Raw genomic sequence first — 12,913 nt, 5'->3', positions numbered from 1 at the left:
TCTCGGGAGCGTATAGGAGTGATCAAAATAACAGTGCAGGAATTTCCTATAATTTTTGTACTTTTGGGTTCTAACTTTTAAACCACTTTGTATATTTTGATNAAACAATAGGCTGTTTCTAAAGGAGGTGTTGCACTATATAATATAAGTATTATTATACGCTTGAAGAAAAAGATTATTCTATAACAGTTTTAAAAATTATGCGGTGTTGCCAGATTTATTAAAAATATTAAAATATTGATTTTAGGGGTTGTTTCTGAAATGTTTTCTTACTTATACTATATCATTGAAAAGCTGAAAAAATGCTCTATTTACTCAGCTTAAACTTCAATATGGCGCCCATAAGAAAAAAGAAGGTTGATGGTGGTTTCTCGCAAAGGAAACGTCGCAATGAAAATCTAAATATACAGTGAAATTCCTCCAAAGAACTTGCTATGCAAAGTATTTTCAGATTAAAAAAAATCGTCTAAATAAAGAAGTTAAAAACGATTTGCGAAAACATCACATTTAGTTTTTTTCAAAATAATTTGAAAACCTGAAGAGCTAGGATCAGTCTGCAAGCGCCATTAAGTTAGCAACGAATTATCTAAAACTTTCCGCATTTAACCATTTTCCTATCTCTTATAGTTTCCAAAGACTAATATGTGCATCACCAAAATGGTCGTCTACACTGTGTATCTAATTATCTCGAAAACGACTGTCTGTTGATTTTAAATAAGGGTAGATATAGTCTTTCCGAAGTCAGTTGAACATGTATAAAAACGCCTAGCAATAAAATTTAACGATTTTCTGCTAAAGGTAAAAAATTATAATACTTAATTTATATATAGTGTGTAGAAAATTTCTATTATATGTTCATTTGGCCAACAACATACTTTAATTATTTGTATCCTCAAACAATTTTATTACCTATATTGATGGTAAATTTTGGTTATGACATATCAAAAAACATTTACATTTTCATTAAAATATATTACTGTACTGCACTGCAAGGCAATTTATCAACAACTGAAATTTATAGTCCAGTCGCCCAGTGCGGCTGTGCTTGTGCGGCGTTTGCTCGCGCGTGCATTCTTTGACTGGTCGTATACATTTCTACCACCTCTACGTTTAGTTCGACCAGACCTGTGGGTATGGCTAAATAAATATGTGAACAACCATGTTGCTGCGTAGCGACCGAACATGGTACATACTGCCTAGCTCTTTGGTCTTCAGTTGAGATGGGAAAGACTATACCTACCTGTTTTTATTTAATTAATTGTCTAAAATTTCGGAATTTTCAACAATAATTTTGAAAAACTCGAAAATAAACAAATTATGATGAAAAACATTCCTCATTCTAGCCAAATCCACCTATTTTCTATAATAATATGAATTTTGTTTCAACTTCATCGAATTTTTCGTAAGGTTTATCATGAACTTGAAAATTTTTATTAAAACAACATTTCATTAGCAGTTGTGGTGAAATAAAAATAATATTCTAGAAGGAATATTCTTTGATTTTGGTGAGTATTAACAATCCTCAAAGTTTGTTACATAGTTTTTTAACATTCTGTATATAGATGTTGTATATTTTGGAATGTATCTGACAATGCTTTAGAATATGATTCTTCAATTTTTTTTTGTCGCAGCATGCTCATTTATTGGTAACGGTTGCCATCGTTCAATTATAATGGAGATCATTGTAGGTTTCATTTTGACATACTTGTTTCAGATAATAGCGTAGCGAATACTTGAATGTTTGCACCTACTCACTCTTATTTCTATAGCTGATATTGAGTTGTGAAAATACATGTTTGGTAGGTATCTACTAATCTCTCGGGAGCGTATAGGAGTGATCAAAATAACAGTGCAGGAATTTCCTATAATTTTTGTACTTTTGGGTTCTAACTTTTAAACCACTTTGTATATTTTGATAAAATTATGGTACAGTGAACTACATACAGATTAAACTCCAATATTTGTAAATTTGAATAAAAATGTCCAACTGCGAGTCGACTTTTGGAAAACGATTGTATTTTGGTACGATTATTATCTATCGGAGTATAGGTTATTTCGAGAAAAAATTGTATGGACTTATAAAGAATTTTTCACTTCGATACTAATTTCGGAAATGAAAAAATACAAAATACATCAAAACGGCTTGAGAAAGAGATATGAGGCAAAGTAATTTGTATGAGAAGTGTCTTTTTTCTTCCGTAGAACAAGGTAAATAGTGACCCTTCGGGAAAAATCATGCTCCCCTTCAGGGCTAACTCAAATTCAGAGATCTAAGTATACAGTTTTAAATAATAACTTGCAGACAATGAAATAGTTTAACTGTACAATTGAAATACAACGACTGAATGTGTATGGCACTCTTTAGAGCTGCTAAAGTAAACACAGGAGAAATGTGAACGTACATTTTTTGTTTTTATTTTTTCTAATCCGTCACGCCTGAGAAACTGTTTCTTTAAGGAGAAATAATGTTATATCGTGTGAAAGTGGTCAACAGTGTCAATAGTCCAGTCGCTGAAAGCCCAAAACATCGTGATTGTGGTCTTTTTCCATAAACATCATGAAGTTTTTTCATAAATCTGCTACGAAAAAATTTTATTTATTAACAATTATTACTTCGCAAAAAATGCTCTCTTATCTACTTATTATTTCAAAAATGTTTTTTTCAAATTTTCTACAAGATAGCGTCATTCCAACTTTTTTATTACGAAAACAATTTTGCAGTTAACAAAAAAAATGGCAAAGGTAGATGTTTTTCTTAAAATTGTTGACAATTTTCTAAAAAATAAGTTAAGCTTCTTGAAGCTTTTGAAAAATATTCCTCAGTTCATTGCTTCCGAAACAAGCAATTAGACAAATGAGTACTTGCTGAATTATAGTAGTTATCAGTCAAACTTACTTTGAACTTTGGAGTGATGGTATTTTTTTAAATCTTGTTTGTTTACGAAATTTGGCGAGTATATACAGGGTGACTTTGTCATAATTAATTACTTTTAAGGGAAGATAGACAAAAATTAGTAGAAAAACATTTTCAAATCATTATTTAAGTCCCTTTCCGAACCACTCCTGACTGGTGACAAACAAAGGTTTATCGAGAGTGAATCTTGACCTACCGTATTTAGTCAATAATCTAGCTTTTATTACGTTTTTAATAGTGAACGACAAAAATATACCTTTTTACCTAGATTCGTTTTTTACAAAAACAATCACTCACTTTGTTAATAAAATTGGAATCCACTACACTTTGATTTTGAAACCTATTGCAAAATTCAAGATGAGTGGGGAAATTAGCTGTTTCGCTTCAACGTTCGAACGCTTTGTAGTCCCCCGACCGGCGCGTTCCCTGTTGCTAAGTGGGGCGCCGAGTAACGGGAGTTAAGGGATGATTTCTTTATTATTTTTTCAAAGTGGAGTAAATTTTTTTTTCGATTTTTTGTCTTCCGAATACGTGGTTAAAATTAATGACATTATGACCAAACCATCCTAAGACTTCAAGTATCAAGCTAATTTTGTAAAATTCGACTTTAATTAACTTTTACGCGTTTTTAGAAGGCGGTTCAAGTTTTTTACGCGAACGGAAAACATAGTTTTTAGCATGTAAAATTGATTTTTTTTAATTCTATGAACGGGTTCTGAAAGGGCGTTGAAAACACGTAATTTAAAAAATATATTTATAATTTTTTTCACGTGAATTGAGGAGTATTTTCCAAAAGTTTCATGAGATTTCACTATTTTTTAGAAAATTTACAACAATTTTAAGAAAAACATCGTTTTTTGCCGTTTTTTGTTAATTTCGAAAATTATTTTCACAGTAAAAAAGACAAATTCATTTAAAACAAAAATGAAATCTTGCATTTTCTTCACATACGTAGCGATCTAATCAAGACACTGAAGAAAAACAGATAAAAAAAGCATTTCTTGCGACGTAAATTGTTAATAACATTTTTTCCTTACTTAATGAGACATGTGCATTTTAATTTGTAGCCGATTTGTTGAGGTTTATGGAAAATTGCTACTTCTGGATCCCTGCCTACTGGATTACTACCGTCTACCTATTTCTCGCCCTTTTGCATTGTTGGCGTCGTAGTATTGAAACNAAACAATTTTGCAGTTAACAAAAAAATGGCAAAGGTAGATGTTTTTCTTAAAATTGTTGACAATTTTCTAAAAAATAAGTTAAGCTTCTTGAAGCTTTTGAAAAATATTCCTCAGTTCATTGCTTCCGAAACAAGCAATTAGACAAATGAGTCCTTGCTGAATTATGGCAGTTACAAGTCAAACTTACCTTGAACTTTGGAGTGATGGTAAATTTTTTGAAATCTTATTTGTTTACGAAATTTGATGCGTATATACAGGGTGATTCTGTTATAATGTCATTAATTTTAAGGGAAGATAGACAAAAATTAGTAGAAAAAAACGTTCAAATCATTATTTAAGTCCCTTTCCGAACCATTCCTGACTGGTGACCTTCCTGACAAAGGTTTATCGAGAGTGAATCTACCGTATTTAATCAATACTGCATTTTTTTCCCAGAATGCAATTCAATCGAGATATTGAAGAAAAACAAATAAAAAAGCAATTCTTGCCGTAAATTGTTAATAACATTTTTCCTTACTTTATGACACATGTGCATTTTAATGTGTTGTTCTACGACATATTTGTAGCCGATTTGTTGGGGTTTATGGAAAATTGCTACTTCTGGACCACTTCCTGAATTACTACTGTCTACTGTCTACCTATTTCTTGCCCTTTTGCATTGTTGGCGTCGTAGTATTGAAACACTGTCGCAATTGCCCGTCAAGCGGAATGTGGTCTGACGTAATTTATTTACTAGGTAATCGTAGGTGTGACGAGAAAACAACCTTAGCGATTTTGCATGGCCGTTTTAGGCAACCCGACGTGGTTTCGCTACTTTGCTTCATCCTTATCTCCCTGTTATTGTTGCCTGGTTAATCAATTAATTATTGAAATTGGGAAAGTGCTTCGGCAATTTCCTTTTAGGGGAGGAATTTTTTCGACTTTCCCGGGATTTCAAGTCGATTGACACCAACATTTACATATATTTTTTTAAATTATAAAAACGAATGATATTGACGTTGATTTACTTGTAGCAAAGTCTGTAATATTTTATACTTATCATGCTTTACGTTGATACGCCTAACAATAACCGTCAATAAATAAAGTCAGGTTGAAAAAATTTACATGGAACGAGAATAATAAACACACCCACTTAGGATTTCCTACCTACATAGATACAAAAGTTTATACAAACTCGTTTTTGTTGAACAACCCACAGCACTGCAGTGGATCTAACATTTTGTTTAAAACCGCTTGATAAAATTTAAAGAAAATCTGTACCTAACCGAAGCTAACAACCTCAACTTTCTGTGTTCAAACAGAGTCACTCTTCCGGAACAGATCAGATAAACATTTCATTGCATTTTTATATCCACGTTTTTTCTCTATTAAAAAATCATTAAAACTGTTACAAGTAAGGTGAAAAATCACACAATTACACTTTACCTATGCATTATGTGCTTTTAATTGTTTTTTATCTATTTATAGTCTTAAATTAGCAGTAACTTTATTTTAATCTTAACCTTAGTCTCAGTCCCAATATTTCGTTTATAAAAATTTTGTCTTAAACTTGTCTCAATAATTGTTTATCCAATGACAGACTTTGCGCATGCGTACTCGTCCTAGCATTAGTCTTAGACCTAAGAGAATAAAATATAGGAACTTTCAAAGTCAGCTTTGAGAAATTGTATCTCTCAAGGGGTGAACATTTTACGAAGGTAATTTCTATGCAAAACGTGTTCTTTTTAGCTGTAAGTTCACCGGTACCATTTGTGCACTTCTTTTGAAAACGCCTTGTATATAAATCATAAAAATATAAGCCTTATTGGTAAGTGTGATGTCCATATATTTTTATAGCAGTGGTACCTAAATGAGTACCTAATTCGGAAGAAACTGATGGTATTAAATTTATATTCTTTGTCAGTACATCCAAAAAACCTATTTACAATTTGCAAAGAGAATATACAAGAAATACGACGTGAAATAGAATTTAACAAGTGTTTATATTAAAATTTCTCTCCTCCAGCCTCCAGCTTCCAGCACATGTTCCAGTGGGTTTATAGATATTCCCATTTTGTAACTTAATAAATTCGCTTTTCAAAGAAATAAATTTGTCAAAACTATTTTGTCTTTTCCTAACCTCACAAAAAGATCGCAAAAATTGTGTGCAAAATTGACACATAGGTTAGGATTTTTTATAAACCAACACACTGTTAACTTGCTTCGGCAAAGACTAAAGCAAAGTTAGGGTTAAGATTCTAAGACTTTTTTATAAAGTCACCATGGGAATTTCATTTTTTAACTCACCTCAAAACTAATCATATAATACTTAAGTCATTATGACATTTTAGCTGTTTCTAGCAAGTTATTTCTGCTTCTGGCTATTGTCTTCATGTTGTCGTGATTATATTCCATGTATATTTATGATGAAGCCTTGTTCAAACAATGCTCCTGAATCATACCTACTAGATTTTAATAATTGTATGTAATTACGTAGTGTAAATAACGACTTTCCCAGGCACTGCTTGTTTTTGTACGTAATTATAATTGATGTCGGTGCAGGTGCATAATATTCTGGATTCGAGTGCAATAACATTATTACGCAATGATTTAATGAAAGGGAAAGTACGATTTATTTATTAAGATTACAAAAAACTTTGAGAGTCCAAAATGCGTATTAATAAATTCACAAAATTAAAATTACTTATAATTTGGAAATATAGATACATAAAAATTACAGTTTTTGTGCTAGTAGTCCAATCAAATTAGATTTTGACGTGCCAAAATTTAGTTCAGTAAACAAAGACAAGGCGGGTCTCGTAAGTGCATTACTGTATGATTTATTGAAACTTGAAAAAATTTCTTTCTTTCGAAAAACTCAATTTTTGCACAAACTATAAAATATTTTGCAAAAATGCACTTATTTTATTTTTCAAGGACTACATATTCCGAAACTTTTGTAAAAAAATCTTTTTTCGTTTTTAAAGATATAGAAGTTTTAAAAAAGTGTGATTTTTAGCCGTTTTTTGCAATAAATAATGCATTTGTTTATCAATTGACATTAGTTTGGGCACAAAATTTTTGTTATAAAATGTTCTACAACTTTTGTCTAAAACATTTTTTTCTAAAATGTTTAGTTTTCTTTTTATTGAAAAAAACTGTTTTTTGCGAATTTTGGACGCCATTTTGAAACTGAAGTCCTAACATTTAGCTAGGGTAAAGTAGTTCATTTAATTCTACGGAATTTTTCTTAATTCTTATTTGTCCTTGTTTACTGAACTAAATTTTGGCAAATAATTACAATTTCACTGGCCTAATAGTGGTCTTATTTAACGTTACGGGAGATTGCAATTATAGATCGAAACAGTAACCTTAAAAAAATCGAAATTTACAAATTCTAAAACCTATTAAGTTATAACTAAAATCTTGATCTCGGACTAAAATGTACTTTAAATCATAAGTACGTATCTACGTGCTTAAATACTTAGGTACCTTCTTAAGTACCGGCTTACTTAAGAACGTACCTAATACTTATCTACTTAATTATATATTTATAACTATAAATACTTAAGTACAAATAGGTGCTTGAGTAAGTAGGTACATGGTTGCCTTTGTACTTAAGCACCTACCTAAGTGCTTTAGTTTTCTATATGTTTTCTCACATTTTGGATTATTTATAGAGAAATAAACATATAAAACAACAAATTTACCCATTTATAATTGAAAGGAAAATGCTTAGATACATACACATGTGCACAAGTACTTAGGGATCTACTTAAGTACTTGCTTAATCATATACGTACTTACAACTGCAAGTGCTTAAATAACTTAAGAACAAATACTTCAGTAAGTAGGTACCTACCTTTGTACTTAAGCACTTGTCTAAGTGATTTAGTTTTCTATATATTTTCTCTCATTTTGGATTATTTTAAGGAAGGTAAACATATAAAATACCAAATTTACCCATTTAGAATTGGAAGGAGAGTACTTAGATACATATGTACCTAAGTACTTAGGTAGGTATCTACTTAAGTACTTGCTTACTTAAATAATATAATCATATACTTATAACTAGAAGTACTTAGAAAAAACTTAAGTACAAATACTTAAGTAAATAGGTACTTGATTACCTTTGTGCTTAAGCACAAAGTGATTTAGTTTTCTACACATTTGTCCGCATTTTGGATTATTTAGAGGAAGGCAAGTAACATAAACTAACAAAATTTATTTTGTATAATTATTATAAAAGAAAGTGCGTATCAAGCTTACGATTTCACTGTAGCTATATGTGAATGTGAAAGTTAAGTCATCTTGTGAATGAAACTGTCTCCTCTTTCTGTAGTATAATTTATTTTTGTTATGATGAGAAATTTTGTAAGTAAAAATCTCATGTATTTGTGGGAAATGAAGAAAACTACTTTTTGGGTTTTAACAGGTAGGTACTTAAACAAATAAGTAAAGCACTTCACAGAGACGTAAATACGTAAGTGGATACCTTATACGTACTTCAATAACCGATCAAGATAAGTAGCTAGTTTTTTATATAACCAAAAAGGAAGGATATAGGTGGGATTTCTAAATGGTTAGTCAGAATTAATACATCCTTAATTGTTGAATAACTATAAAAAATTCTCTTAATTTTATGTATGTATAGTCATTTAGCATATATGACTAAGTATCTATCTATTACTACTAAGAATTTCTATCGAATCTATAGACAGGAAATTTCCATCGCGAGAAATTATTTCTAGAATGTGCGTTAGGCAGTAAAATGCATTTTTCATTTTCTTATTGACTTTGTCTTTTGATAAAACACTTACTCGGTGTTTATCATTTCGTTTCTCTTAGATTTGAAGATTTGTATACCTATTTCAAGTCCCAAGCATCAGTTTTTAATTACCTACACTCATACTTATACTAATCTAACATGATTTGATGAAGATAAACACTTCTTAAAAGTAAAAATAATTATGTTGACCTTTTGTTATACCTAGTACAGGTATAATAATTAGTTAAAGGTTACTTCATCAAGAATGCATTTTTTTTATATTCAAATAAAATAGAATCTATCTAAACATATGCCCTTGAACTATCTGTAAATATACCTTGGTAAGGAAACAAGGACTTTTCCAGTCCCAATCTATGACATCACACCTAACTGTATACTATTTTTATCCATAAGCAAATAAATGTTTATGTTTCATGTTTATTAAAAACGGGATATTAAATTTTTTGTAAAAAATTGTAATGTACATACAAAAAATAAATAAGAAAGTTACTAAAATATCTTACCCTTCGGAAAGGCCACTCGCAATGTAGAACAAAAAAATCACCACACTGGCCTTCATGATTCCTTCTATGTTTATATATCACAGACAATACATTTTTCACTCCGGTAAAAGATTTCAAAATCAATAATTCACTATTTCAATACCTCTTCTATATTTCGCTTTTTGTTTTCGTACTTTAAGTAAATCGAGAAACAACCCCGCGTGTTTCGTATCGTTTTAAATTGAATGTTTCGTTTGTTTTTTTACCCAATTCGATCGCGCTCTACCGAGTAGCAGGCGCTGAACTACACTACTTGACAGCTGAGTCACGCCGTGGCCTACCTGGTTCTCCTGCTAAAGAGCGTCAGCCTACCGCGATCTCTTAAATTAACGCTTACCTCATACTGAACCCGTTACAGTTTAGGAGATTTGATTCAGAAAACTTTGTAGTCGCGTCCCTTTAAAACTACTTTTTCTAGTTTAAAGATTATTGTTGAAATAAAAGGATACTTATAATTACTTAGAAAAACAATTTTTACAAAAAGAGATAGTTTCAGTAGGTAGAATTAAACGAACAGACATATTTTATATTCTCTCTTATATTTTCTATTTTAAATAAGTTTTATAGAGAGTGCTAAATACCAACACTGATGTTTTATCCTGATATGACATAAAGTTACAGCTATTATGAAAACTAAAAGCTTAATTTTCGTTACTACCTACTGATGTTTGTTTTTTTATTAAAAATTTTAACGTGCCAAATACCTAGATAATTAGTAGATGTTTATCTTTTTATATTTTCATAAAGACAACTTCTCCAAGGCCCAAGGTGGGCTTAAACCGAAATGTTCATTGCTTAACTATATACTTTCATGTGAACTGAACTGATCTTACAGTTTAGTGATCGTCAAATACATGGAGAATGGTCAAATATAAATATAAATAACTTTTTCTTTATTTTTTTGACATACATTTAATTCTGGCACACATTGATTTTATTTAATGGTAATTTTATTAAATGCAAAGTATACAGGGCAGGTTTCATGTTTGAAGAAGAAGGAGAAGATAAAGCGAGAACATAACATAACCTAACCTTTAAACTCGTGAAGAATTAAAATTATTACGTTTGTTGTATTTTTAGCGTTTTTATTTGTACTATTTCTTAGTTTCTTAAAGGAATAACTGCTCCTAATAATAATTAATATGACAATGAACGACGATGTCAACAGCAAACTGGATTGGATGTACAAGGTAAACCGTAATAAAATACTACTGTATTGTTCTTAACATCTCTTTTTCAGGGTGCTAATAGCCTGGTTAACCGTGAGGAATATCTGCTGGGCAAGTCAGTGGATAAATCACTTGAACAGTTAAATGCAGAAGAAAAGGAGAAGAAGCTGGGGATAGTCCCACCCAAGAATCATGTCGAACATGAATGTATACCACCGTCGATAAGAGACTTTAATAAAATCGTGCAGGCAGAACAGGTATGCTAATAGTAATTTAAAAATTAAAAGACGGTCAATGTTATGTACTTTTAGGTAGATATAAGCGCAAAACTTCAAGAGGATCCTTTAGTGGCTATCAAAAAGAGGGAAGAAGAAGCACGTCGGCAATTCTTACAAAATCCTGTGCAGTTAAAAAAACTACAAGAAGCGCTGAAAGCTCAAGAGTTAAAGAAGAAAAAAGGTAAGCACAAGAAGTCAAAGGACAGTTCCGACAGTGATATAGACAGTAAGATTGCAAAAAAATTGAAATATCTGAGAGCCGACCCATCGAGCATACCCGTCTTGAAGAAAAAGAAGAAAAAGTCGAAGGACAATGCGTTGGACACTATTTTGATGCACAAATTTAACGAACTTAAAGACCGATTGTCTCAAGAGGATTTAAACGATATTTTAGAGGGAAACGTCAGTGACAGCGATGATGATGAGAGAGATAGAAAAGAAAATAAAAGCAGAAGACAACGGAGAAGCTCCAGCAGGGAGAGATATGTGAAAAAAAGTTCAAGGAAGAGAAAGGAAAGCAGCGATACTAGTAGTGACGGTGAAAAGCCTCGTCAAAGTCGTAAAGAGCGAATTAGTAGCGAAAGTTATAATCGAGATAAACGTGGGGATAGAAAAACTACAAACGAAGCATATTATAAAAGCAAACGAAGGAAACAAACACGTAGTAGTGAAGATACTTCAGAAGATGAAGATAGGGAAAGAGAAAGTAGATATAATAAGAAAAAAATATCTGATAGGACGAATCGTGGTGATGCACGTTTTACGAAAAGTAACTTAAGGGAGGATGAGGCAAACAAGGAGGGAAAGAAGGTAGTCGCAGATAGCGACCTGGAGAATAAAATACTGGAGAAGTTGCGGATACTAAGGGAATCGTCGAAATCGAAAAGAATGCCGAGTAGCAGTGACAGTAGTGACGGTAACAGTAGTGAAAGAACCGATTCGCGAAATCATCGAAATGACAGTGATAGTGACGAAAGAGTGCCTGAACCGAGGACTTTCGGCCTAGTTAAAGCCGACGGTACCAAAATCGCTCTAAACAAAAAAACGCAGGAAGTAAAGAAGAGCGACCAGTTGCACAAAGCGGAAACTGTAGCAAAACCGGAGAGGAAGAAGGTAAAGAAACTTACGGAAGAGGAGAAAGAGAAAATCCGTAAGGAAATGATGAAGAATGCGGAAAAAAGGGACAAGGAAAGGAGTGAGAACTTGAGGAAATATAGGGAAGAGGATAAACGGGAGGAGAAGAGCGCCGCTGATTTCGACAAAGAGTTCATGCATAAGCAACTGGTGCGGTCGACGAAGGAAGCTACGGTTGAATCGAGGATTAAATCAAATCTGAATAATATACAGAGATCGTCTCGGCATATGGACACCCACTTTTCTAGAAGATAAAGATTTTTTTGCTCTTGAAATGTAAATAACATGTAGATATTAGTTATTTTTTAAATTTTAATAGTATATCAGTTTTATAGAATTTAACATTCTCAGTTAAATCACAAAACATCGTTTATTTCCTTGAATTAATTGATTTTTATCAACAAAAATATAAGTTAGGAATATTGTATTTTGGGTGTATGCTTGATTTAGGTTTATGTAAAAGTATTTTTTCCCTTCAACCTTGTAATATAAACTGTAAAATAAAATAAATTTCCATGTGTGGTAACCTGTTTTAAAAATTTAAAAATTGCGCCCGAATTTACTTAATTCGAATAATAAGAAGAAGAAGATGAGGAGAAGGAGACCTGGGTAAGGTGTTCAGTGTTCTTAGGCTTATTAAGAGAGGGAGAATAGAGATGTGCGTCGTTAAAAAGCGTTTAAGGTTTATGCTTTTAAGGAAAAATAATAAAAAAAGTATAGATAGAACTTTTATTATATTAAAATAAAACCAATAAAAGAAAATTTTAAAGTTACGTTTCAAAGTAAAAATTCGTTTCTTTAAATTTATATATCGGCAATTTACATTTCTCTTCTGGCGTATTGTGTGTTGCATATATTCGAGAATTTACAATCGTATATTCCATGTTTTGAAAGAAATTTTAAAGTTACGTTTCAAAGTAAAAATAT

At 31.5% G+C, this 12,913-nt stretch overlaps 2 protein-coding genes across 3 annotated transcripts in view; one reads left to right on the top strand and one right to left on the bottom strand.

Moving 5' to 3' along the window:
• Positions 1-9,658, bottom strand: part of LOC108917586 (CD109 antigen-like) — a 31,140-nt gene extending 21,482 nt beyond the window's left edge. For both annotated transcript variants that reach the window (XM_018724277.1, XM_018724276.1), the window contains exon 1: positions 9,367-9,658. In XM_018724277.1, the coding sequence (XP_018579793.1) occupies positions 9,367-9,422 (56 nt within the window). In that variant the 5' untranslated portion in view covers positions 9,423-9,658. The remainder of the gene's footprint in view (positions 1-9,366) is intronic.
• Positions 9,659-10,422: 764 nt separating this feature from the next.
• LOC108917565 (pre-mRNA-splicing factor CWC25 homolog) lies at positions 10,423-12,473 on the top strand. The gene is made up of 3 exons (XM_018724229.1): positions 10,423-10,595; positions 10,646-10,831; positions 10,886-12,473. Exons 1-3 carry the CDS (start codon positions 10,548-10,550, stop codon positions 12,239-12,241), a joined length of 1,590 nt encoding a protein of 529 aa, XP_018579745.1. The 5' UTR covers positions 10,423-10,547; the 3' UTR covers positions 12,242-12,473.
• Positions 12,474-12,913: the final 440 nt, after the last annotated feature.

The sequence above is a fragment of the Anoplophora glabripennis genome, unplaced genomic scaffold, assembly GCF_000390285.2.
Source record: "Anoplophora glabripennis isolate ALB-LARVAE unplaced genomic scaffold, Agla_2.0 scaffold80, whole genome shotgun sequence".
NCBI classification, from domain to species: domain Eukaryota; kingdom Metazoa; phylum Arthropoda; class Insecta; order Coleoptera; family Cerambycidae; genus Anoplophora; species Anoplophora glabripennis.
The sequence above is the reverse complement of the archived record's forward strand: the minus strand, read 5'-3'. Positions and strand labels throughout refer to the sequence as shown.

Coding starts and splice junctions, on each gene's coding strand:
- LOC108917565 (XM_018724229.1), top strand. CDS start 10,548: ATGACAATGAACGACGATGTCAACAGCAAACTGGATTGGATGTACAAG. Junction 10,596..10,645: donor AACTGGATTGGATGTACAAG/GTAAACCGTAAT, acceptor TCTCTTTTTCAG/GGTGCTAATAGCCTGGTTAA. Junction 10,832..10,885: donor AAATCGTGCAGGCAGAACAG/GTATGCTAATAG, acceptor ATGTACTTTTAG/GTAGATATAAGCGCAAAACT.